At 40.3% G+C, this 23894-nt stretch overlaps 1 protein-coding gene and 1 long non-coding RNA gene across 17 annotated transcripts in view; one reads left to right on the top strand and one right to left on the bottom strand.

The window, feature by feature from the left end:
• The window catches only part of LOC138843880 (uncharacterized), a 57302-nt gene extending 56440 nt beyond the window's left edge, over positions 1–862 (bottom strand). For all 8 annotated transcript variants that reach the window (XR_016213550.1, XR_016213554.1, XR_016213553.1 and 5 more), the window contains exon 1: positions 632–862. This is a non-coding gene — a long non-coding RNA (uncharacterized LOC138843880). The remainder of the gene's footprint in view (positions 1–631) is intronic.
• ABCC9 (ATP binding cassette subfamily C member 9) overlaps positions 761–23894 on the top strand; it is a 146964-nt gene continuing 123830 nt past the window's right edge. For 4 of the 9 annotated variants that reach the window (XM_070048297.2, XM_070048298.2, XM_017343242.4 and 1 more), the window contains exons 1-6: positions 944–974; positions 1301–1407; positions 3847–3902; positions 6202–6363; positions 9288–9429; positions 16041–16162. In XM_070048297.2, coding sequence (XP_069904398.2) covers positions 6222–6363; positions 9288–9429; positions 16041–16162 — 406 coding nt within the window. In that variant the 5' untranslated portion in view covers positions 944–974; positions 1301–1407; positions 3847–3902; positions 6202–6221. 9 annotated transcript variants of the gene reach the window in all.

Here is a 23894-nt window from a genome sequence, read left to right as displayed (position 1 = left end):
CGGGAACACAGAGCTCTTTCCAGAATGAGGCGCCCGCCGGGAAATCCCCTGGGTCTGCGCCCAAGACAGGGTCTCCGCAGCCGGGAAGCCGGGGTTCCCGTTCGGGGTCTGTCCATAGGGGTCGTGCGTGGAGGCTCGGAGGAGCCCCCGAACTGTGGACCCTCCCCTGTCAGATCACCCTTGCTGAAAACGGTACAAATTTCACGCCTTCTCAGTCCTGGCCCTTGGCTTTGATCAAAGAGAATGGCTAAGAACACCGGTCAGGGCTGGCATCCTGGGCTGGCCACGGAGCTCCTGCCGGGTCATCTATTTTTAAATGCGTTATGCGGAGAGTTGGGGGTGTCTTAGGCCGGCGGGAGGTGTAGGGGAGTGGCCAGCAAAGGGGGCACAGTTGGTGCTGCCCTGGGAACCGAGGGCCGCTTTCGGGGAGCGGCCGGCAGGACGCACCAAGTCTCCCCGGCGTGGCGTGAGCCTGCCTGGCTGCTGCGAGCCCTTGGCGTGCAGCCGCCGCCCCTCTTCGGAGCTCGGGTCCGCTCTGGGGGGCCGCAGCGAACCCCTTGAACCCGCTTCCTTATGTGGCCAATACAAGGGCGCTTGGAGAGCGCGGGGGAAAAAATGTCCGGGCGAGTACCTTGCGTGTTTGGACGTTTGCAGCCCCGACTCCCTCAGTCCTGCACTTCGAGTCTCAGTGCCTGCGCACGCTCGGGGCCGCACCATCCCCTGGGGGTCGGTTCCGGTTCGGGAAGCTGGGCCCTGCGGCGCTGGGGAGGGTCCCTGGTCGCGGGCGTTGCGCACGGGGCTTCTGCCCAGTTTCCTGCCTCGCGCAGTCCTCGTGTCCGCCCCAGCCCAGAGCGGTTTGTGCAATTTGGAAACTCGATAGGAGGCAGCAGCTGATCTCCCACTACCCTAAAAATAATCCGCTCCGGCGCCCTGCGCGTTCCGGCTAGCGGTGGAAAGCGCTGTTCTGCGAGTGAGTGAGTCCGTGTCTTTTCATTAAATACCGCTAAAAAGGTTTCAGGAGTGGCTGTGAGCCGTGGATTTCGCTCGAACATCGCGGCTAGCCCAGGCGCCGGCGGCGCAAAGCTCCTTCCCCCCTTGGCTATTTCTGGGGGGACCGGACAGGGCCTGGCCGGGGAGACGGGGCTTGGAGTCAGGTTTCCAGTTGGACTTCCAAAACTCCGCGGGCTCCGGCTGGAAGAGGACTGGAACCACCGGGAGGTGTTACTCCCTGGATTGCGGTTCCTGTATTCACGAAGTGGGTTTCTATCTCCTTGATCCCTGTTGCTGTTTGCTTTTGTAGGAGTTCTGCGTCCTTTGACAACTTAAGACGGGGTAGGAGGTCGATGTTTGGAAGGTTCCACAAGAGCGTCCGCAGGGGTCTGAAGCATTGTCAAGGTGTTGCCCCAGGTATTTATCCGAATTTTGCTTAATTTGTTCGGTTTGGGATTTCTAAACAGTTCCCCTTGCAGCGTCGGTCTATTTTAAGGAAACCTTTTGGTGTGCTAGAGCTTTACAGCCCCTGAAGAGAGAGAGGGTGGATTCAGTTCAGGCACTAAATCAGAAGTAAGTGAGCATTTTCGCTTGCGAATTTCCTACTTGGAATTATCACAGCTGGACATCTAGTCCTGATTTTGTGAGCCACGACTGGACTGAGTAGCTTCAAAGTTACTGTAGCGTTTGTAAAGATCGGCACCCTGAAAATGCTCTAGATGAAATCCTGACGTGTAAAATGCCGCTCTTCTGTCCTATAGCATAATGCAGGCAATCTCTAAATAACTACAGAATGAATTGTCGCGGGCGTGTGTGTGAGAATGAGCGCTTTCATGCTGCACTTGGCGTGTTCCCGTGAAAGTAGTCTAAGTTCTCTGGTTCAGCTCTTCTGTCAGAACTGACACTTTGAGCAGTAAATGGGATAGTGGTAGCTTTCATTTCACTTTGCTTCTGAAAGAGGAGTTGGCAAAAAGCAGTGGTGTACCGGACCTGATTTCAAATTTTCATATATTCTTAGAATTAAATCAGCTATTGATCATTGCTTCTTACAAAGAAGCCAACAGAACTGGCAGGTCAATGATTATGTTCATCAACTCTATCTGGATTTTCTAAGTGCTAAGCAGTGTGGAACGTCACAGAATGCATTTGAATGAATAAGGAATAGGGTGCTGATGGCACTGCTCTCGTCATGAAATCCTAAGTCAGATCATCAAGAAATATTTTCACTTCATGTTTTCTGTTCTGTAGACCACCCCTATGAGTAGAGTTTCACTTTTCTCTTTGTCTTTGAAGTTAATTCAGTCAAGGTCTCCAACCTTACTGACTGTCATAAACACTATAACACACCTCTGTGGGTTTACCCTGAGAGTGGACAGTGTTACAGTCTTCCTGTCTGGTCTCTTCTCCCGCTTCCTGGGCCTCTGTCACTGCTCAGTTGAACCACGTGGCTCTAGAAGGGGCTGGGCTGAAGGATGTCACATGATGGAATGCAGCCAATAAGAACAGTGATTGATCATGTTCCCAAAGCATTGCCAATTTACCTTGGGTTCTGGGAGGGAAACAGTGGTAACTGGAAATTCAAGAATTAGTTAGAAATTCAGGTTGAATAAACACAATGATTATCAAGTAAGGTCACCTCCATTGGGTTTTAAGATGGGCTGGCTTTAGTCCGTGTCTCTGGAGGTTGGCATCGATGAGAGAGGAAAGCTAAGGGTCAGGTGGAAAGGACAAAGAGGAGGTGGAAGAAAAGTTACAAGGACACCTGTGGTCAGGAGTAGGGACAGGGTAGGGGCTGGAGGAGATATGAACTGAGAGATTCTGAAAGAGAATTCATTCTAAAGCTCTTTCACTTAGGCGTGGGGTTACAGAGAGAGGAACTGGAGGGCTCCACACAGAAAGGTCAGGAAGTGGAAGGGCCAGCTGCCTGGCTGGATTGGTTTGCCCTGTGTGTAGGTGATAGGTTGGTTGCACTGTATCCCATAAAAGTGTACAGTATTGCATGTTAAGAATTCATAAAAATTTGCTTTAAAAAAGAGTGGACTCAAAGTTGCCTTTTATCATTTCTATTAATTAATGGAAATAGTCCTTAAAATTCCATTGCTAGCTGTATTTTTAATTTCAGTCATTTATTAGGTATAGAGTGTGTGTGTGTGTGTGTGTGTGTGTATGTGTTCTTGATTTCTGGTTTATTCCCCAAATGCCCACAACAGTCAAGACTTGGCCTGGCCAAAGCCAGGAGCGAGGAACTCAATCCAAGTCCCCCATGTGGGTAGCAGGAATCCAAGTACTTGAGCTGTCATCACTGCTTTCTGGGGTCTGCATTAACAGGAATCTGGTATCAGAAGCTGTAAAAAGAAATTGAACTCAGGTACTCCATTGTGGAATGTGAATGTAACACATACCTCTAACTATTATTTTTTAATTTTTTTTCTGACTTCAGGAGAAATGCATCTAATATACAAATATGAATTGGTAACTTCCATTTGACAGTTATTTTAAAATTGCAAGTTCTTTTCAATTATTTTATCTAACTTAGAGTCTTTATGGCAGTTCATAAGGATTTACCAAGTATATGACTTCATCTTGGGTTTCATAAAACTATAACGTTTATTTTTTAAAAAAGATAAGATCTCAACTATAGACAGTATATCAATGATTTATCAAAAAAGGGTTTATCAGAAATAATGCCCTGGGTGGATTCCATATAAGCATTCCAGCATTTCAGACTTAAATACACAGGTTCTGCTGCTAGTTGTGTGTCCATGTAATGTTATGTAGCACCTTCGCTGGAAATTTAATTCTGCGATAATTTAACCTACTATAGTCAATGATTTCTAACACTCTGTTTTTTTCCAGGAGAACTTTTGCTCGTGCCCATTGTTTAATCATCAATGAAAGGAAAGAGACAAAAGGTACTAAGTGAGTTAACAGGATTTTCTGCGAGCCTTTAAATGAGCTAACTCAGAATTCAGAGTGACATGAATGTAGGAAAAAAATCCAACAAAGTCTAGTGAGATTAAACTGACAGTGCTATTCGATGGAATAGGAGTAGGTATTTGCTTTAAAAACCAGCTTGGGGGTTGCCTGATGCAGTGGAAAGAACATAGTTTGTAAGTTAGACACATGGGTGCAGATCCCACCTTCTCTTCTGCTTGGCAAAATACTGAACTGATCTGAACCTCTGAACTCTGTGCTGTGAATTGCAAATAACACACTAACCTTAGGTGTTTTTTCTGAGGACAAACGGTAATGCATACAGTGTGTCCAGAATGTAGCAGGTGCTAGATGAGTAGTAGGCATTGTTGAGGTTTTCTGAATGCTAAAGCTCTTGCTGGCATTTCCTGATGGTATCTGATGAGGGAGACCCTTGCTGCTCTCCCATGTGGTCAGCACAGCAGGGAGAGGGATCCATTCAAAATCTAAGTCAGAGCACACAGCTCACAACCAGAGGCTCCATTTCACTCAGAGGAGCCGAAGTTGCAGCTATGACCTGCAGAGCACTGTGCGATCTTGTCTGCTGTTTGCTCTCTAACTCGTCTACTTCTCCTCTAACATATACAGATTTCCAATAGAAAGATACTTTCAAAACTTGCGTAGAGTGCATTTCATTGAACAATGTCTCTGACTGTGAGACCTTGATAATTTCATTAACTTGTCACTTGAGTTACATTTAACTTAATATTTGAAGTTAGCATTCTTTTTTTTTTTTTGATGTATTTATTTGTGACCAGCACTGTGGCATCATAGGTTAATCCTCCACTTGTGGTGCTAATGTCCCTAATGGATGCCAGTTTGATTCCCAGCTGCTCCACTTCCAATCTAACTCTCTGCTGATGGCCCTCGGAAAGCAGTAGAAGGTGGCCCAAGTTCTTAGGCCCCTGTGCCTGTGTGGGAGACCCAGAAGAAGCTCCTGGCTTCATATTAGCCCAGCTCTGGCCATTGCTGCCATTTGCAGAGTAAACTAGTGGATGCAAGATCTCTGTATCTCCCTCTGTCTGTAACTCTGACTCAGAAATAAATAAATAAATCTTAAAAAAAAAAGATTTGTTTTAAAGGCAGAGTACAGGGAGGAGGAGGAGGAAGAGGGAGGGAGGGTGGGGGACCAAGAGAGGGAGAGAGAAAGAAGCTTCCATCTGTTGGTTCACTCCCCAAATGGCTACAACATCCAGGGCTGAGTCAAGCTGAAGCCAAGGAGCCAGAAGCTTCATCCAGGCCTCCCGTGTGGGTGCAGGGGCCCAAAGACTTGGGCCATCTTCCACTGCCTTCCCAGGCACATTAGTAGGCAGCTGCATCAAAAGTGGAGCAGCTGGATCTTGAACCAGCACCCATACAGGATGCCAGGATTGCAAGTGGAGGCATACATGATGCCAGCCCCAAGGTTAGCATTCTTCAGAGAAAGTGTGACCATGTTGGTCCCTGTGTATTACTGTTTACTGCAGTTAATGAAATATTTCAGTACGTGTTTCTCAGTAAGTGAACATAGGCAAAGACTTGCTGTTGCACCATTTTGTGTTCTCAGCCATTGGTTTATGTTTTCTCCTCCTCTTTCTTGCACATCACAATTTTGCTTCTTTGACATCACTTTAGTCAGACTTCATTTTTTTTTTTTTTTGACAGGCAGAGTGGACAGTGAGAGAGAGAGACAGAGAGAAAGGTCTTCCTTTGCCGTTGGTTCACCCTCCAATGGCCACCACGGCCGGTGCGCCGCGCTGATCCGATGGAAGGAGCCAGGTACTTCTCCTGGTCTCCCATGGGGTGCAGGGCCCAAGGACTTGGGCCATCCTCCACTGCACTCCCTGGCCACAGCAGAGAGCTGGCCTGGAAGAGGGGCAACCGGGACAGAATCCGGCGCCCTGACTGGGACTAGAACCCGGTGTGCCGGCGCCGCAAGGCGGAGGATTAGCCTAGTGAGCAGCGGCGCCAGCCCAGACTTCATTTTGAAATATCAGTTTAGGTAGATATTAGTTGTATATTTTCCCAAGTAAAATAAATGACTTGCTTTTAAAAAAAAAGCTATGGAAAAGACAACCTTACAGATGGTATAGGTCTTTATAAGAAACTACCAAGTTGCTTTGGCATGAAGTTTTCTGCTTCCTCATTGTGAAATTAAGGGGGATTAATTTTTGCTATCATTTCTATTTAAGGCCATACTTTCATGAAAGAGAGTTTAATAACAAGATGATCTTTCTTTCCATTTTCTCTCTCTTCCAGAGTAAACCACATAAGAAGAAATGAGCCTTTCATTTTGTGGTAATAACATTTCTTCGTATAATATCTACGATGGTGTATTACAAAATCCCTGCTTTGTGGATGCCCTCAACCTGGTCCCACATGTCTTCCTGTTGTTTATCACTTTTCCAATATTATTTATTGGTAAGTAATCTAATGTCTTATATTTTATTACTTACTATTTATACGTCTTATTAGTGGCTGAGACTTAAAACAATGTTAATTCCTCCAACATGAAAGCTAATGTGTAAGAAATGAGTAAGCGAGTATTTTGTGTTTTCCAATTATGTATTTCTGGCATGTGATGTTCTGTAGGTACAGCAGTGGTTACGTGCTTCTGAGAGAATGGCCCTTGGGTAGCAACAGTAGTTTTTGTTTGTTTTAAAGAGGGAGAAAGACAATTCCATGAGATAGAGTATTTGCTTGGACTCAGTAGAGGGAGTAGAAAGTGGGTGAAGCAGAACACTTGGCTGCAGGGGCTGGTACAGTGGGCAGATGTCTCAAAGTCAAGAGGAGGGGCTGCACCGTGTGGGAAGCCTATATTTGCAGGCAAAAGATCAAACTACTTTGACCATTAATCCCCTAGAGAAATAACTTCTTGGGGCTCGTGGGGCTTACATAGAGAGTGACACCATTGGGCACTGGAAAGATGTGGAGCATGCAAGTTAAAGTAGGCATGATGGGCTGTGCTTTTGCTAGAAGGAATCCCCCTGCAAACATCTGGAAAGGGGTTAGTAATACAGTATCTTCTGTTACCTGACAGTTTACTGTATCCAATTTTTTAGGGCAATTGTGTAAAATTTCCCTTCCATAAAACAAAGAACCCTTAACTTAAAAATTACAGAATGTTTTTGATTTGTGAAATTGTGAAGATTGATATAATAAATGTGTATTAAACCTTTCTTGCATCTAAGACAATATAATAGTAAGAATAAAAAGGGATTCTGTATAATTTCCTAGTCTTGTTACTGGCCCCACATTCTACATTAGAATCCAGGAGGGAACCACTATTTTGAATTATTTGGTGTTTAATATTCTGTGCATGATTTTGTCCATAAAAATCAGAAAACTAATATATATAAACAAGCTATATAATGAATATTTTGGCCATAATTTAAATATTGAGAAAAATTTATATGTTTTAATTTATCTATTTAACAAATTTAATTGAGTGAGGGTGGTATCATGTGTTACCATATCCTACCAGAGATGAAAGGATTTGGTAATGCTTAGTGTATAGTAATTTATGTTAAACAAAAGTATAGACACTAAAGATGTGAGGACCAGAATGACCATTTGTAGAAACACTAGTTGTTATTTATGTCATTATTTTTAAGGCATTGAGAATATCCTTTGGCCAAAACTGACTGTTTTAAAGCCTTTAATTTTACAATCAATAATTCATTTTTAACTGAAATTTTCAGTGAATCACTCCTTTTTGACATCTGATCAGCTTCCTGAGAGTTAAGTCGTTCCTTTCTGGGGTCCCTGGCATCAAGGGTATTTGAATAGAGTGGAACTGGAGTGAACACTGCTGAGGGAGATAGACTATTTGCCCACTATTCCTGGACAATGTTGGCTCCTTGAGTTAGGAGAGATCAGAAGTAAATCTCAAGGAAGTGTTAGGTACTAGGAAAACTACAAAGTTACAAAAAAAAAACTTGGTCTTTGTATAGTATAAATTCTGGTAGCTGTATTCAATGTAGGGGACCTTCCAATGATGAAATACATTTGGAAACAACTAGGACCTGAATCGGCTTTCTTTTCAAGGAATGCTTCAGGGTGTTCTCTTCTGTCCATATGGAAATTCTTTGTGGCACTATTTCAAACACTAACCATCATTCATTCTTGAAGCATGCAGAGGCTTCTTTAAAGTAGAAAAAAAAGGGGGGGAAAAAAGTGAGTTCCTTTCCTAACACACCATATACAAGTTGGTGTTAACCCTACCTGCAGTTTTGAAAGGAAAACACTAAAAAGTATCCTGCATTGTTGCTACAGTGATACCCTAAAGATGAACCTAAAATGTACTCTCTCCTTTTCAAAGATTTATTTATTTGTTTGAAGGCAGAATTACACAGAGACACCGCAGCTGCTAGTTCACTCCACAAATGGCTTTAACAGCTGAAACCAGGAGCCTGGAACTTCCTCTGGGTCTCCCATATGGGTGGCAGGGGCCCAGGCACTTGGACCATCTTGGGCTGTCCTCCCAGGCACATTAGCATGGAGCTGGATTGGATGTGAAGCAGCCCGGGCTAGAACTGGTGTTGTATGCAATGCCAGTTTGCTTGTGGCAGCTTACCTTACTGAGCTATGATGCTGTCCCCCCGCCCCCCGCAATGTTCCTGATCAAGTTCAGAACTCATATCACTGAACAAAACTTGAGCTTGCTTTGAGAAAGATGGCAGTTCCTCTTGCTGACTGGTGCTGGCCCAGTCATAGGCAAGCATTTTTGTCCTAGGATACACGGATGACTCAATGTGGATGCACTGATGAGTTCTGTGTTTCATTTTGAAAAATTTAAGACACCAAATTTCTTTTGTCATTATAATTATTAACATTTCCTTTTGAGTGAATTGGAAGGCTATCAGTATGAGCTTCTGATAATGTGGGATAAAACCATGTGGTCCACAGAAGCATGATAAATGTTTAAGTTATGGGAGATGCTAATCACTCTGATTTGATCATTATGCATTGTATACTTGCATGAAATTATCACACTATACTCCCAAAATATGCACAATTATTATATATCATTAAAAATAATGAATAGACTTAATACTGTGTTGGGAAACAAAGCAGAAAAAATGTATATATTTTCACTCAGAGTGGGTGTTATTTCTGAACAACGCAACAAATACTGTTGTTAGCCTGGGGAATTTTGTAAAAAATAATTGCAATTGCTATTTTAAAAATATAATGAAAATAGACCAGAATCTCTGTTGCTACCATAGAACACACTAAGATTTCAGAAACCCCAGGAAAGCTTATCATAGTGTAAATTATTTCCATCATGAGAAAATTGTCCCTTTGTTTCTCTCCTTTTGACTTTGACTTTTTTTTTTTTCCAGGGTGGGGAAGCCAAAGTTCAAAAGTCCAAATTCATCACAACACATGGCTTCATTTTCCTGGACATAACCTGAGATGGATTCTTACTTTTGCGCTCCTGTTTGTGCACGTCTGTGAGATAGCCGAAGGCATTGTTTCAGATTCGTAAGTGGCTTGGCCTGCATGGTGTCCTTAAAGTGGACCAGTGGGTACATTATTACGGACAGTAGCCGAGAGTACACAAGATCAGGTGTAACTTCTGAAGCATAACTCATTAGAAATAACAATTATTACTCATTTTACCTGATAATCATGTGTTTTGTTGATCTTTTTGTGTTGCTCCATAATTTCTCTGATTACACAGGTTTGGATTCCTGGGACTTGTACTCATTTAAGTTACCTTATATTTCTGTGTTCCCTGTTCCAAGGAACCCTTGCAGGACATTATTCCTCTCTTTAAAAACTTTGATGTTTATTGCAGCTTTGAAAAGTGATTAAATAGAAAAATTATCAGTGTTGATGTATAGGTCTAATACGTGTAGCTCTATGTTAACATATTAATTAGTTTTCAGTTGATTTTTGTTTATTTATAAATGCTTCCATGTATTTCAAAAATGAGCAAAAGCAAATGAAATAGGCTTTAGGGAAGTTTGGGTTCTTGTAAGAATATATTCACAAATTGAGATAAGACATGAAATGATTTTAAAATGAGGATTCTTTATGAAATTCATGTTTTTGAAGGAATCTTGTTATCAAAGAAGAAAGTTTGTATTGGACAGTCAGAGTACAATGAATTATATTTATGAACTTAAACTTTATCTGGGGGTAATTCTTTATCCAACAGTAAGAGAAAATTATGTAGTGAGTAACTTTTTATCATGAAATTATGCTAAATGATACACCTTTCATTGAAGAACTTACATGAAAAGGCCTTAAAAATTTTATGAATTTTTAAAAAATTTTGCTCTTATCTCATAGAACCTCCCTGACATCTGTTTATGTTTTTCTGTTGCAATTAACAAGGAATGAAACTTGTAAGCTACTGTCATGGAGCCAACTATTTTGTAATGTTCTACAGCAGTTCCTTGCCGATATGGACATGTCTTAATTTCTGATAAAAAGAAAAATCAGAATCATTAATATGTGTTATCCCTCCACGTATTTAGAAACTTAATTGGCTGTTATCTTATTGATAACTGTTTAAAACCTTTTGGTGTATTTGCATTAACATAGCCAATTCTAGTCTTAATTAATTTACTTCCCTTCACATACAGGCTGACTGTATACTCGCATGCTTCTGTGTGTATGTGGGAAGTGGAAGTTAGATCAGTCCAATAGTTCTCAACAACTTGACATTCTGACATCGCGTGAGCAAGAAGGACTGTTTCCGTCCTCGTGGTTGATGGGTAGATTGAGTCAGACAGAAAACATGCTCTGAACTAACAATGATGTGCTAATGGCAAAGGCTTGTTTTATAACAGTAGTGATATAAGGGGCCCATCCTAAAAACAGATAGGCAAAAATATAACCCTGAACTTGTGCTGTTCCACTTTTCAGCTACAAGCTTCTTCATCTTATTCTTTTTTATCTGAGATTCTCAAAAGTCATCTTTCAGTTGCTTCTAAACCAAATATTTAGTGTTTCTCTCTCTCTCTGGAAATTGCTCCTACAAGAAACACTTTGAATTTTTTTTTTTTTTTTTTTTTTTTTTTTTTTTTTTTTGGACAGGCAGAGTTAGAGACAGAGAGAAAAGTCTTCCTTTTCCGTTGGTTCACTCCCCAAATGGCCGCTATGGCCAGTGCGCTGTGCCAATCCGAAGCCAGGAGCCAGGTGCTTCCTCCTGGTCTCCCACGCGGGTGCAGGGGCTCAAGCACCTGGCCATTCTCCACTGCCTTCCCGGGCCACAGCAGCGAGCTGGACTGGAAGAGGAGCAACGGGGACAGAATCCGGTACCCCAACCAGGACTAGAACCCGGGGTGCTGGTGCACAGGCAGAGGATTAGCCTAGTGAGCCGCAGTGCCAGCCTAAACACTTTGAATTTTAAGGATACCTTAATGGACACCTTTTTGTCTTTGTCATAATGACCCAGGTTGTCATTCCTCCCTTCTTGCCTTTTTTTTTTTTCTTTGAATATTTATTTGAAAGTCAGAGTTGGAGGTGGGTTCTATTTTTCCATCTACTAGTTCACTCTCCCAGATGGCTGTAATGGCTGGGGCTGGGTCAGGCTGGAGCCAGGATCTTAATCCAGGTCTCTCACTTGGACACAAGGGACCAAACACTTGGGCCATCCTCTGCTGCCCTTCTAAGGCCATTAGCAGGAGCTGGATTGGAAGTGGTGTAGCCACCATTGCAGACAGTGGCTTTACCTGCTAGGCCATAGCTGTAGCCCCCCTTATTTCTTACAGCAAGATCTTTATGAACTACTCTTGACTGAAAATATAATAAATGCTCATTAAAATTAGTGAAACAATGCAAGGTGTTCCTAATTGACTATTTGATTTGTTTTTTAGCAACACAGCATTTAAAGCTATTTTTTTTCTTTTTGGAACATCTTGGTCTTCAACTGTTTTATGTAAGCAGGATTCTCCTTTGTATTTATTAGCCATTTGTGACTCCAGCTTTAAGATAGGAATCACTTTCAGCTTGCTCTATGGCTTAAGTTAATTATTATTAGAGCATTCAGTTTGCAAAGTGATTACTTTGAATAATTTATTATATTTAATATATATTAGAATATTTCATAAACATACCCACACACTTTGTAGGTAGCAAAATTTGAGTTTGTTGATTACATTATCAAAGTCTTATGTGTTGATTTTTTCCATTCCTTTTAATATATTCTAAAAGCAGTGTATTAAAATCTGTACTGTGTTTTTGTTTGGATTGTTTCATCTTCTGTTTAGTAAATTATTTTTTCACCTAAGTGATGTAATGCTCTTGAATTTCCTTTCTAGCCTCTGATTAAAGATTTTCTGCTATAATAGGATTTGTTTTAAAAAGTTCATGGAGGAGTGGGTGTTCAGCCTGGTAGTTAACATTGCACATCTTATACTGGAGTACCATAGTTCAGTTCCCGTCTCCCACTCCAGCCTCCAGTTTTCTGTTAATGCAGACCCTGGGAGGCAGCAGTGATAGCTCAAGTAATTGAGTTCCTGGTATCAATGTGGGGGAGGCCTGCATTGGATTCCTGGCTCCCAGCTTCAGCCTGGCCCAGCTGTAACCACTGTGAACAAAGAGCTCTCTCTCCATCCCCCGTATCCAAAATAAAAATGTAAATAAGTTATTTTAAAGTTTGTGGAAAATGTTATTTACATGATAAGTTTATTTTGATATAAAATTTTTCAAAATCTACACATAATTTTCTGATACTTTCTCCATAAACTTTTTGAAGACCCCTTGTATGTATGTGTTCCTACCAAGCCATTGAGGCCTGCCAATCATACTCTAAAAAGAGCATAACCTAAGGAAATATTAAGGTTGAGTGATCATTCAAAATATGTGCAGTTGGCTGGCACCACAGCTCAATAGGCTAATCCTGCGCCTGCGGCGCCGGCACACCGGGTTCTAGTCCTGGTCGGGGTGCCAGATTCTGTCCCGGTTGCCCCTCTTCCAGGCCAGCTCTCTGCTGTGGCCAGGGAGTGCAGTGGAGGATGGCCCAAGTGCTTGGGCCCTGCACCCCATGGGAGACCAGGAGAAGCACCTGGCTCTTGGCTTCAGATCAGTGCAGCGCCGGCCTCAGCGCCCATTGGAGGGTGAACCAATGGCAAAAAAGGAAGACCTTTCTCTCTGTCTCTCTCTCACTGTCCACTCTGCCTGTCAAAAGAAAAAAAAATGTGCAATGTTGCAAATGAAGAAGTAACAAAGAAGTCTTAATAAAAATATAAGCCTGGTTAAAAGCTATGTGTAATCCCTAATAAAGAATGACAGAATGAATAAGATCTTAAAATAGATGCTGTTATCTTAATTCTTTGTTTCTGCTTTGTTTAGTGATATTTTGTCATTGCTTTCTAACTCATTGATTTAATTATGATGATGTTTTTTAGGACTGATTTATTTGAAAGGCAGAGTTAGAGAGGGAACAACAGAGAGAGAGAGAGAGAGAGAGAGAGAGAGATCTTCCATCCTCTGGTTCACACAATAAATGGCCACAATGGGCAGGCCTGGGTCAGGCTGAAGCCAGGAGCCAGGAGCTTCATCTGGATCTCCCATGTGAGTGCAGTGGTCCAAAGACCTAGGCCATCTTCTGTTGCTTTCCAAGGCACATTAGCAGGGAGCTGGATGGAAAGTGGAGCAGTAGGAACTTGAACTGGGTCCCCTACGTGATGCCAGTGTCACAGGTGGTGGCTTAACTCTTAGGCCACAACACTAGCCCCATGATGATTTATTAGTCTATTTAAGTTTATAAATTTGCTTATGAGTATGATTGTGATCACATTTTAGAAGCTTGTGTAGGGAGTATGCTCATTTTTGAATTTCATAAATATTTGGTAAGTGATTTTAAATTTTTTAATTAGATAATTCGAGAGTATTAGAACCATACCCTAATTTACTTTTTAAAATTTACTTATTTTCATTGCATTTAATAGGTGGGGGTAGAAGGAGAGATGCATCCCCCATCTGCTGGTCTGTTCCCCAAATGCCCACAACAGCATGAGCAGGGCCAGGTCAAAGCCAGGAGGCCGGAACTCCATCTGGGTCTCCCTGAGTCGGTGACAGGAACTTGTGCTATCACTTGCTGCCTCCCAGGGTGCACATTAGCGGGAAGATGATTTGGCAGTATTGGGCCGGGACTTGAATCAACAACTGTGTCTAGGATCCTGGCATGCCACGTGACCAAGCACATGGATCACGTTTCCTAATTACTGATGAAGCACTGTGTTCTACCTTTTTTTGACTCTTCTGAGCTATTTCGGGGAAGTGGTGGGTGGTGTTTTATCATAGTAGTTTGATATTTTCATTGTCGTGTCTTTATGGAGGATTGCAAATGATATCACTGATCATATTGTAAATGTCTGCAGTTAACTCTTAGTCTCCTTTGCATGGTTTTTGACACTTTGACAAATAGTAATAACTGAAACTTTTATGCTTCCCCTCAATCTGCTCATCCTGTTAGAAATACTGTCTGATCACACAGCTATTTACCATTTTATTGTCTACCTCTCCTTTGTTATCACCTTTATATACCAACACAGTTAAAGTCCTGTCCATCTTAAGAAAAAAATGTATTTTTTCCTCTGGGTTACTGCTGCCAAAACTTAGGTCAGGCCTTCAAAATCTGTCACCTGACTTATAACCAGAGTTTCCTAATTTCTTTCTCTCCTTCTATTTCTCCCCTCTTCCCCCTCCACAAATCCACACATTACTTAACTCTATCATCCCCATGAGTACCAGTACCATCTCTTTAAAACACAGACCATCCATATCCCTTACTGGTTAAAGTATTCTAATGTTTTGCAAGGTGAGAATCCAACCCCTTGCCTTGGCATAGAAAGCCTTTTATAATATTTCCCATATCAATCCATTTTCTGCTACTGTAACAAGTCCCTGAGGCTAGATAACCTAGAGAGAAAAGAGGTTTACTTTCATAGTTCTGGTTCAAGTACATCGTGCTGGCATTGGCATGGCTTGGTGTGTTGTTTTGTTGTTGCATCCCGGAACCTAACACAGGGTCTGGATGAGTAGATACAAATGCATGGAATGAATGCAATGGAGAAGTATGGAGTGGGTACTCAGCCTAGCAGTTAAGATGTCTGCCTTCTACATTGGAGTACCTGGGTGTGATTCCCAAGGCTTCCTCCTGGTTCCAGGGAGGCAGCAGTGATGGCTGGAGTAGTTGGCTACCTGCCACCATCATGATAACCTATATTGTGTCTGGCTCTCAGCTGCCACTCTAGCCCAGCCCCAGCCATCATGGACCTTTGGAGAGTAAACCAGTGAACGGGAGCTTTCTCTTTTCTGGCTCTCTTTCTGTCCGATAAATTTTGAAAAATAAAAAAAATTGAGGGGATAGTGCTGTGGCATAGCAGGTAAAGCTGCTCTTTGCAGCGCTGGTATCCTACATGAGCACTGGTTGAGACCAGCTGTCAGATCCAGCTCTCTGCTAATGTGCCTGGGAAAGCAACTGAAGATAGCCCAAGTCCTTAGGCCTCTGCACCCAAGTGGGAGACCTGGAAGAAGCTCCTGGCTCCTGGCTTTGGATCAGTGCAATTCCAACTAATGAAGCCATTTGAGGAGTGAATCAGCTGATGGAAGACCTCTGTCTGTCTCTCTGTGTCTCTGCCTCTCCCTCTCTGTATCTATGCCTTTCAAATAAATAAATTTTCAAAAAAATCAAGTATAAAAAAATCAAAAAAATTTGAGAAAACACTGAAGGCCATAAAAATCTAGGAAAACTGTCAAAGGAATAAACATTCTTTACACGTGAGTTTAAATTCAGATTTACCTACCTTCCCTTGCTTTAATTATTAAATTATTCAGCATTTTGCTCTGCTAAAATAATGATATTTCATTTCTATAATGATAGCTATGTATTTTTGTCATAAGCATTTTAAGATATTGTTCAGCCGTGTTTATCCAGGCCTCTGTGTTTGGATAAATCCATTTAATCAGAATTCCATCACCCAATCAATTCTTCCCTTACATATTGTCTTAGCGAACTATTGCCTGCTATGTTTTGAATGTCTTACCGCTGAGAGAGTTTTAATAAACACAATGAAAACCAAATGAGAAATGGGGAACCATCACCTTTGCACACTGCCCTTGTCTTGCTTTTCCAGACGGAGGGAGTCCAGGCATCTGCACCTCTTCATGCCTGCCGTGATGGGATTTGTTGCTACGACAACATCGATAGTCTATTACCATAATATTGAAACGTCCAACTTTCCCAAGTTACTTTTAGGTAAGTATGATTAATTTTTTTTTAAAAAGACTATTCTATTTTCTTTTGCTGAAGAGAGAGTTCTGCCAGAGTGGGTAGAGAGTGGAAAGCACAGGAGAATTAAAAGAACTGACTTTTCTACAGTCGCCTCTTACAGGTGGAGTCAAAGATAAGCTGAGGTCTAGGCTGTGAAAATTCCACTGCCCCAGGACATCTGCTGTCAGATAAATGACCCTCGTGAGGTATCTCGAGATATCGGAGTGTGGCGGGAAGCAGATGGAGGGAGTGTGTTGACTGGGGGCTCCCAGATGTATACCCAAGTGAAGGCCAGTGTTGTCGCAGGAGCCTCCCTTGCCTCCCCGTCCAGAGGAATTGGAGGTTAGGTGTTCCTAACCTCACTTTTGCCTTCGGTTAGAATAACATCACTCATCTGAGCAGTTATGTTCAGTAACTTGGCCAGTCCTTGTTTCCTGGGTGTACACTTCCCTCATGAGAGCTGCAGTTACAGTGTCAGACATGGATCAGGGTGGCCTTCGAGGGCACGTGAACCTGCTAAAATTCTAGGCAGAATGACGTGTTTGCGTGAATGGCTGCTTTCAACTTTCTAAGGTTCAGCTTTCATTTGCTGGGTTTCTTAAAAATTTTATTTATTTTCATGTATTTCAAGGACAGACCAAGATAGAGTCAGCCAGAGATCATTGATCTGTTGTTGGTTTGTTCCCCAAATGCCCACAACTACTGAGACGGGCCAGACTAGAGCCAGGAGCCCAGAATTCAGTGTGGGTCTCCCACCAGGAAGCTGGACTTGGGAGTGGAGCCAGGACTCCAGGCCTGGGCCTTCTGATCTGGGATGCAGGTGACCTAAACAGCATCTTCCTGTGTGAAACACCTGCCTTTACTTGATTGCTTCGTGATAGAAATGAAATGGACTACTGATGAAAATTAGGAAGTAATCAAAGCATACAAGCAGGATTTTGTTTATTTGTGTACAGGACATTGAAATTTAAAGTGAGTGCCATATTATATGATTAGAGAAAAGCAATCTAATAAAACATATATTAATTTGAAAGACATAGTGAAATCTGAATTATTCTAAGAGAAAAATCTCCAGTACAAAGTGGCAGGCAGACATCATCATACAAATCAAAATCTGTCAGAAAGACTGAAAATTTCCAAGTAGTGACTGCCAAAAAGAAATGTATTGGATTTAATAAGGTAGATATACATTCCTGAAAAATTGATAATTTATGTAATTAGAAAGGACATTCTCATCTTAATTTCAAACTTAGGTTTTGGCTGTCGTTGTTATGTAGATACAAGACAGAGTGCAAAATTTGATCATTTGGCTAGAAGGATTTATAAAGATGAAAGATAGTCTAAGTTTTTGGAGGGAAAAATTGGCTCTGAAAAAGTTACTCGTGTTTTGAGATCACAAGCTAGTAAGTTTGTCCCAATGTTTTATTATGAAAATGACCAAATGCACAATTGTGTTAATATCCTTTCCCTCTTGTTTTTATTTTTATTTTTTAAAAAACTATTTATTTGAAAGGCAGAGTTACAGGGAGGCAAAGGCAGAGAGAGAGACAAAGTCTTCCATCTGCTGGTTCACTTCCCAAATGGCCAGAATTGCCAGAGCTTAGCTGATCCGAAGCCAGGAGTCTGGGGCTTCTTTTTGGGTCTCCCAAGCAGGTCAGGGGTCCAAGCACCTGGGCCATCATCTTCTGCTTTCCCAGGCCATTAGAGAGCTGGATCAGAAGTGGAGCATCCAGGACAAGAACCAGCGTCCAAATGGGATGCTGGCACTGCAAGTGTCGGCTTTACCTGCTACCACCACAGCACCGGCCCCCTTCCTTTTCTTTTCTAAAAAGATTTATTTATTTACTTATTTGAAAAGCAGTGTTACAGAGAGAAAACTGTTCACTGGCCCACTTCCTAAATGATTGCAATGGCCAGGGCTGGACCCGGCCAAAGCCAGGAGCCAGGTACCTCCTCTGGTGCTCTCACAAGGGTGGTAGAGGCCCAAGGACTTAGGCCATCTCCGCTGCCCTCCCAGGTGCGTTAGCAGGGCACTGGATTGGAAGTAGAGAAGCCAGGATTTGAACCGGTGCCCATGTGGGATGCTGGCTCTGCAGGTGGTGGTTTAACCCTACATGCCACAGTGCCAACCCTTCCTTTCCATCTTCGAGGCATCCATCAATCCATATTAGTTTTGCTGCATTTCAAATTAGGTTTCTTTACCTGAATAATTCTTCATGCATACTATTCACTACAGTTAAAAATTTTTGTGAGATTTACACACTTAAAGTACAGAAATCTCAATTTGTTAAGTCCATTACACCTGTAGAACTCTGTCACAACATTGCCATTGTCCCCACAAGTTTTCCTAGACTCCTTCCCAGTCAGTCTCCACTTTCAACTCCTGTTTGCATCCATCACTGATTAGGTTTGCGAGTTCTAGAACTTTGTATAAATTGACTCAAAAGTACACACTGTTTAAAGGAAGACTTTTTTCTCTCAGATTAATCTTTGGAGGTTCATTCATAATGTAGCATCAATTAGTATTTTGTTGTCATCATTGTTAGATGATATTCCAGGGCACAAATATCTCACAGCTTTCCAGTCTCTTGTTTGATAGACACTTGCATTATTTCCAGATTTTGGCTACCATTAAAAAAAAAAGCTACTTGTATAAATATTCATATACAAATCTATTTGTAGATATATATATTTCTCTTAGTAAACACTTAGGATTGGAAATTCTAGGTCATGAATTAGATAGGTATAGTTTAAGTATTTGTAAGAAACCAACAGAGTTTGCCCCAAAATTACTGTGCCCTTTTGCATGCTCACTAACAATAGGAGGGAGATTCATTATTTCAGATATTCAGCAGTGTTTGATGATCTTGGTCTTTCTAATTTAGCCACACTGATGGGTGCATTCCAGTAACACCTTGCGGTTTTAATTTGTGTTTTCCTAATGACTAATGATGCTGAATACTTTTTGATGAGTTTATTGATCATTTGTCATCTTTATGGATTGGCTACTTGTTGTTTTTGTGAAGTGTTTATTCATATTTGTTGCCCATTTTTAATGGCATTTCATTTTCATTATTGAGCTTTAGGAATATTTTACACACTAGTATCCCATCAGATAAATATTTTCTTCCCAGTCTGGGGCATGCATGTCCAGTGGTTTAACAGGACCCTTTCATGATTTTTGACCTGTTTTAAACCAGTTGTGTATACAGTGCAAGGTAGATCACAATATTCTTCCCCCCTGGCCAAAAGGACGTCCTTGTGTTGGGCAGACTTTATATTTCCTATCAGATTGTTTTGATACTTCTGTAGAAAAATGAGATCAAATGACCATTTAAATGGGATCTATTTCCTGACCCTGTTTTCAGTTCCTTTGGTTTATACCACTACCATTCTGTCTTGATCACTATCTCTTTTGAAGATCCTTGAAGTCTTCTATTATAATTCATACATTTTCCCTTTATGTTATGGTTCTCAGTATAGAGGTCTCACATATCTTGTTAAAAAATTTTACCAATGCTTTATCCATTGCTATAGTAGATGGAGTTCTGTTTCAAATTTCATTTTTCTAGTTGTGTCCTTTTTTAAGTTCTTTGTAAATTGGTTTTTCTTTAAGGAAAATTTCCCATCCATTAGTTTTTCAGGATCACATCAAATGCTTGATAATTACTACAATTTGATTGTTTTGGTCACTATATAAAGCACAATTGATTTTGTATATTGATCTTGGATCTTACAAGCCTTGGGAATGTAGGTACTGCTTCTTTGCCTTGCTCTGTAGGGTTGTTGATTTCTCTATATAAACAGACATGTTATCTGCAAATAGAGACAGCTTTTTTCTTTTCAATCATTTTTATAGTACTTCTTTTCTTGCCATGTTGCCCTAGTTAGGACTTCTAGAAAAATGTCAAATAGGCTTTGTAAGAGCAAAATCCTTGCCCACTTCCGGATTTTAGGGGGAAATTATTAGTCTTTCATTATTAATTATATGGTAGCTAGGGATTTTTCATACTTGGTGAGTATTCCTTAGAACTATCTCAGGATATTTTTAAAAATCATGAATACATGTTGAATGTTAACAATTTTTCTGCATCTATTGAGGAAAATTTGTAGTTTGATAAATTGGAATAGTATGTCTGCTAGATTGTATTTGTTAAATCTCAGTTTATGTAGTGAAGGATATTGGTCTGTGATTTTTGTGTCATGTCTTTGTCAGGTTTTTTTTACATGTTGGATTATCCTAGTTTTATAAATGCTCTTTCTCTGTTTTCTCAAAGACTTTGTGCAGATTAGTTTTATTTCTTCCTTAAATGTTGAAAAGAATTTCACCAGTAAAGTAATTTTGGCATGAATTTATTTCTTTATTATATTATTTATTTGTTAGATTATTTATTTCTTTATTAGGTAGAGACTGTATTTCTTTTTAGTTCAGTTTTGGTAAGTTACAGTTTTCAAGCAATTTTCTATTTCACCTAAATTTATGAATATATTGTCATAAAGTTGTTTATGATATTGCCTGATTATCCTTTTAAAGGATGTAGGAAGTGGAAGATAGTTCCTCTTCCATTCCTGACATAGTAATTAATGTTCTTGATGTCTTCATAAATCCAGGTAGAGAGTTAATCATTTGTTGATATCTTTTTCAATCAAATTTAAGGCTCAACCTTGTTGACTTAATTGAGTTTATTCATTTTCTGTGTTACTGCTTTTTATTATCTCTCTGCTGTTTTCATCCTTTGTCTATTGAATTGTCTTTCTTTTCCTAGATTTTAAAGTGGAAATGAAGGTCATTGATTTTGGATCTTTTTTTTCCAGAAATACATATCCAAAACTATAGAGCTAGCCTCTGAATCTTTTTTGAGTTCAATTTTTTAATTTTTTTAAAAAAGGATTTATTTATTTGAAATATATAGGTCTCACACATGGGTGCAGGAGCCCAAGCCCTTGGTCATCTTCAACTGCTTTCCCAGGCACATTAGCAGGGAGTTGGATCAGAAACTGAGCAGCAGAAACATGAATAAGTGCCCATATAGGATGCTGGAGCTGCAGGCAGTGGCTTTACTTACTACACCACATTGCTGGCCCCAATTCTTTGAATTTTTAAATATGCAGTATTTTCATTAGAATTTAGCTAAAATATTTTCTATTTCCCTTACTGATTGTTTTAATGTGGATTATTGGAAATATGGTATCTCACTATGTGGATCCACCCAGAGGCTGCCTCCATTGTCTCTGTGCTTGGTTCATCCCTCTATGATCGTCCCATCCTGGTAAAGGTGGGCCTGTGCCTTGCTTCTAGCAATGCAGTCTGGCAAGGATGAAGGTCCCCAGTCAGTGGAGTGTGTTGAGACTGTAGCCCCATTCAGCACCTGCGTAGGAGCCTGATGAGACCCTGATCAGTGAAGCCGGAGGACCCACTGGAATCCTTACCCACTGAACTTGTGAGATAATACATTTGTGCTGCCTCCTCAACCCCCTACCCCCACCACCCATTTATTTCAGAGAGAGAGAGTAAGAGAGAGAGAGAGAGAGAGAGAGAGAGAGAGAGAGAGCCCTTCTATTGATTTGTTCTCCTAAATGTTTGCAACCAACCTGGAATGGGATGGGCTCATCCAGGGAGCTGAGATCTCAGTCAGGGTCTCCCATGTGGTAGCGAGGACATAAATATTTTGACCTATCACCTGCTGCCTCCCAGGGTACACATGAGCAAGAAGTTGGAATCAGCGACTTCAAACCTAGGCACTCCCATGCGGTACTCTAGGCTAAGCATCTACCCCTGTTTATGCTGTTTTTAGTTCTTAAGTATATTATAACTTGGTAATCTGTCACATAAAGCCAACAGATTTACTTCTCTTCTCTTTTAAAATTTAATTTCATTTTGATCTGACAACATAGTTTATATTTTTTTATTATAAATGTGTTGCTCTTTGTTTTCTGAGTGAGCATATAGTCTGTACTAGTACTACATGAATATAACAAGATATATATTCTGAAGATATTACATGTATTTTCATAATGTCAAATATCAATTTTTTATAAATATCAAATCATAAGGGGCTGATAATGTTCAGATCTTCAAAGTCTTTACTAGCTGTATATATATTTTTATTTTGCATCATTCTGAAAATTTTAACCTTTCATCATTATTAAATTTTTGTGTTTTCTAAATTTAATTTTTAATGATTTGAATGAGAGAGTCAACAGAGATTTCCCATCTGTTAGTTTGTTCCCCAAATGCCAGCAACAGTTGACTCCGGGCCAAACTGAATCCAGGAACCAGGAACTCAGTCTGGGTCTCCCAGATGAGGGACAAACTATTTGAGCCATCACCAGAGCCTCCCAGGATGCATCAGGAAGCTGGAATTGAAAAACCCTGGACCAGAATCCAGGCATTCCAGTATGGATGCACAATAGCTATATTAAACATCCACCCATACTTTCATCACTATTAAGTCTTTCTTATTTCTGATTTTTCTGTCTTGAAGTCTGCTTTGCCTGATACAAATTTAAGTGCTTCTGATTTTTTAGGCTTACTATTTTCATTGTATATCTTTTTCTATCCAGTTGTTTTCAATTTATTATCTCTTTATGAAGGATATTTCATAAAGCTTATGGGAATTGGAATTATAAGATGTTTATTTTGTTCTGAAATTCCTGCATATATTTTCTGTAATATTCAATATCCATGAACTTCCTAATGAAAAAATGTGTGTGATTTCAGAAACTTTGCATCAAAATAAACTTTTATTTTAATTCCATTTTCCATGTACTATTGGAAGGAACCCCATATCTGAGGTACATCTTTTTAGATAACAGTTGATTTGGTATTTTTTCCTAAATCAATGTGAAAAAAATCTTTTATATTTTTAGTTAAAACAAAGTGTATGTTGAGTTCATATGCCAGTGTTTGATACTTTTTTTTTCTGTAGTGAAGAGTTGTTTGGTTTTCTGTTTTTTTTTGTATACTTTTTTCTTTTTAAATTATAATTATTTTACCTATAAATCTTTTATTTAAGGTATACAAACTGCATGTTTTTCATATATATAAATTTAGGAACATAGTGATTCTTCTCACCCTACCCTCCCTCACACCCACACTCACATACTTCTTATTCCACTTTCTACTAGTCCCATTTTTATTTGTTACAAAGATCTATTTTTAATTAACTTTATACACATAAGATTAACTCTACACTAAGTAAAGAGTTCAACAAATAGTTTGAAAAAAAAAAAAAAGACTGTTCTTCAACAGTCAAGACAAGGGCTCTTCAAAGTCATCACATTTTGAAGTGTCAATTTTACTTCTGTAAATAACCTTTTAGGTATTATATTCGTTACCACAGATCAGGGGGAACATATGGTATTTCTCTTTTTTGGACTGGCTTATTTCACTAAATATATTTTCCATTTGAATTCATTTTGTTGTAAGTGACAGGATTTAATTTATTTTTTACCACTGTGTAGTATTCCATGGTGTACATATCTCATAATTTCTTTATACAGTCTTAAGTTGATAGAAATCTGGGTTGACTCCATATCTTAGCGCTTATGAATTGAGATGCAATAAACATAGGGATACAGGTAACTCTTTCATATGCTGATTTTATTTCCTTTGGGAAAATTCCCAACAGTAGAATAGCTGGGTCACACGGTAGGTCTATATTCACACTTTTGAGGTTTTTCCATAATGTCTTCCACAGTAGCGGTTCCAGTTTAC

Source organism: Oryctolagus cuniculus, chromosome 9, assembly GCF_051225735.1.
Source record: "Oryctolagus cuniculus isolate XC-2025 breed Fujian yellow rabbit chromosome 9, ASM5122573v1, whole genome shotgun sequence".
In the NCBI taxonomy this organism is placed as follows: Eukaryota; Metazoa; Chordata; class Mammalia; order Lagomorpha; family Leporidae; genus Oryctolagus; species Oryctolagus cuniculus.
Note: the sequence above shows the minus strand (reverse complement) of the source record. Positions and strands in the feature narration are given on the sequence as shown.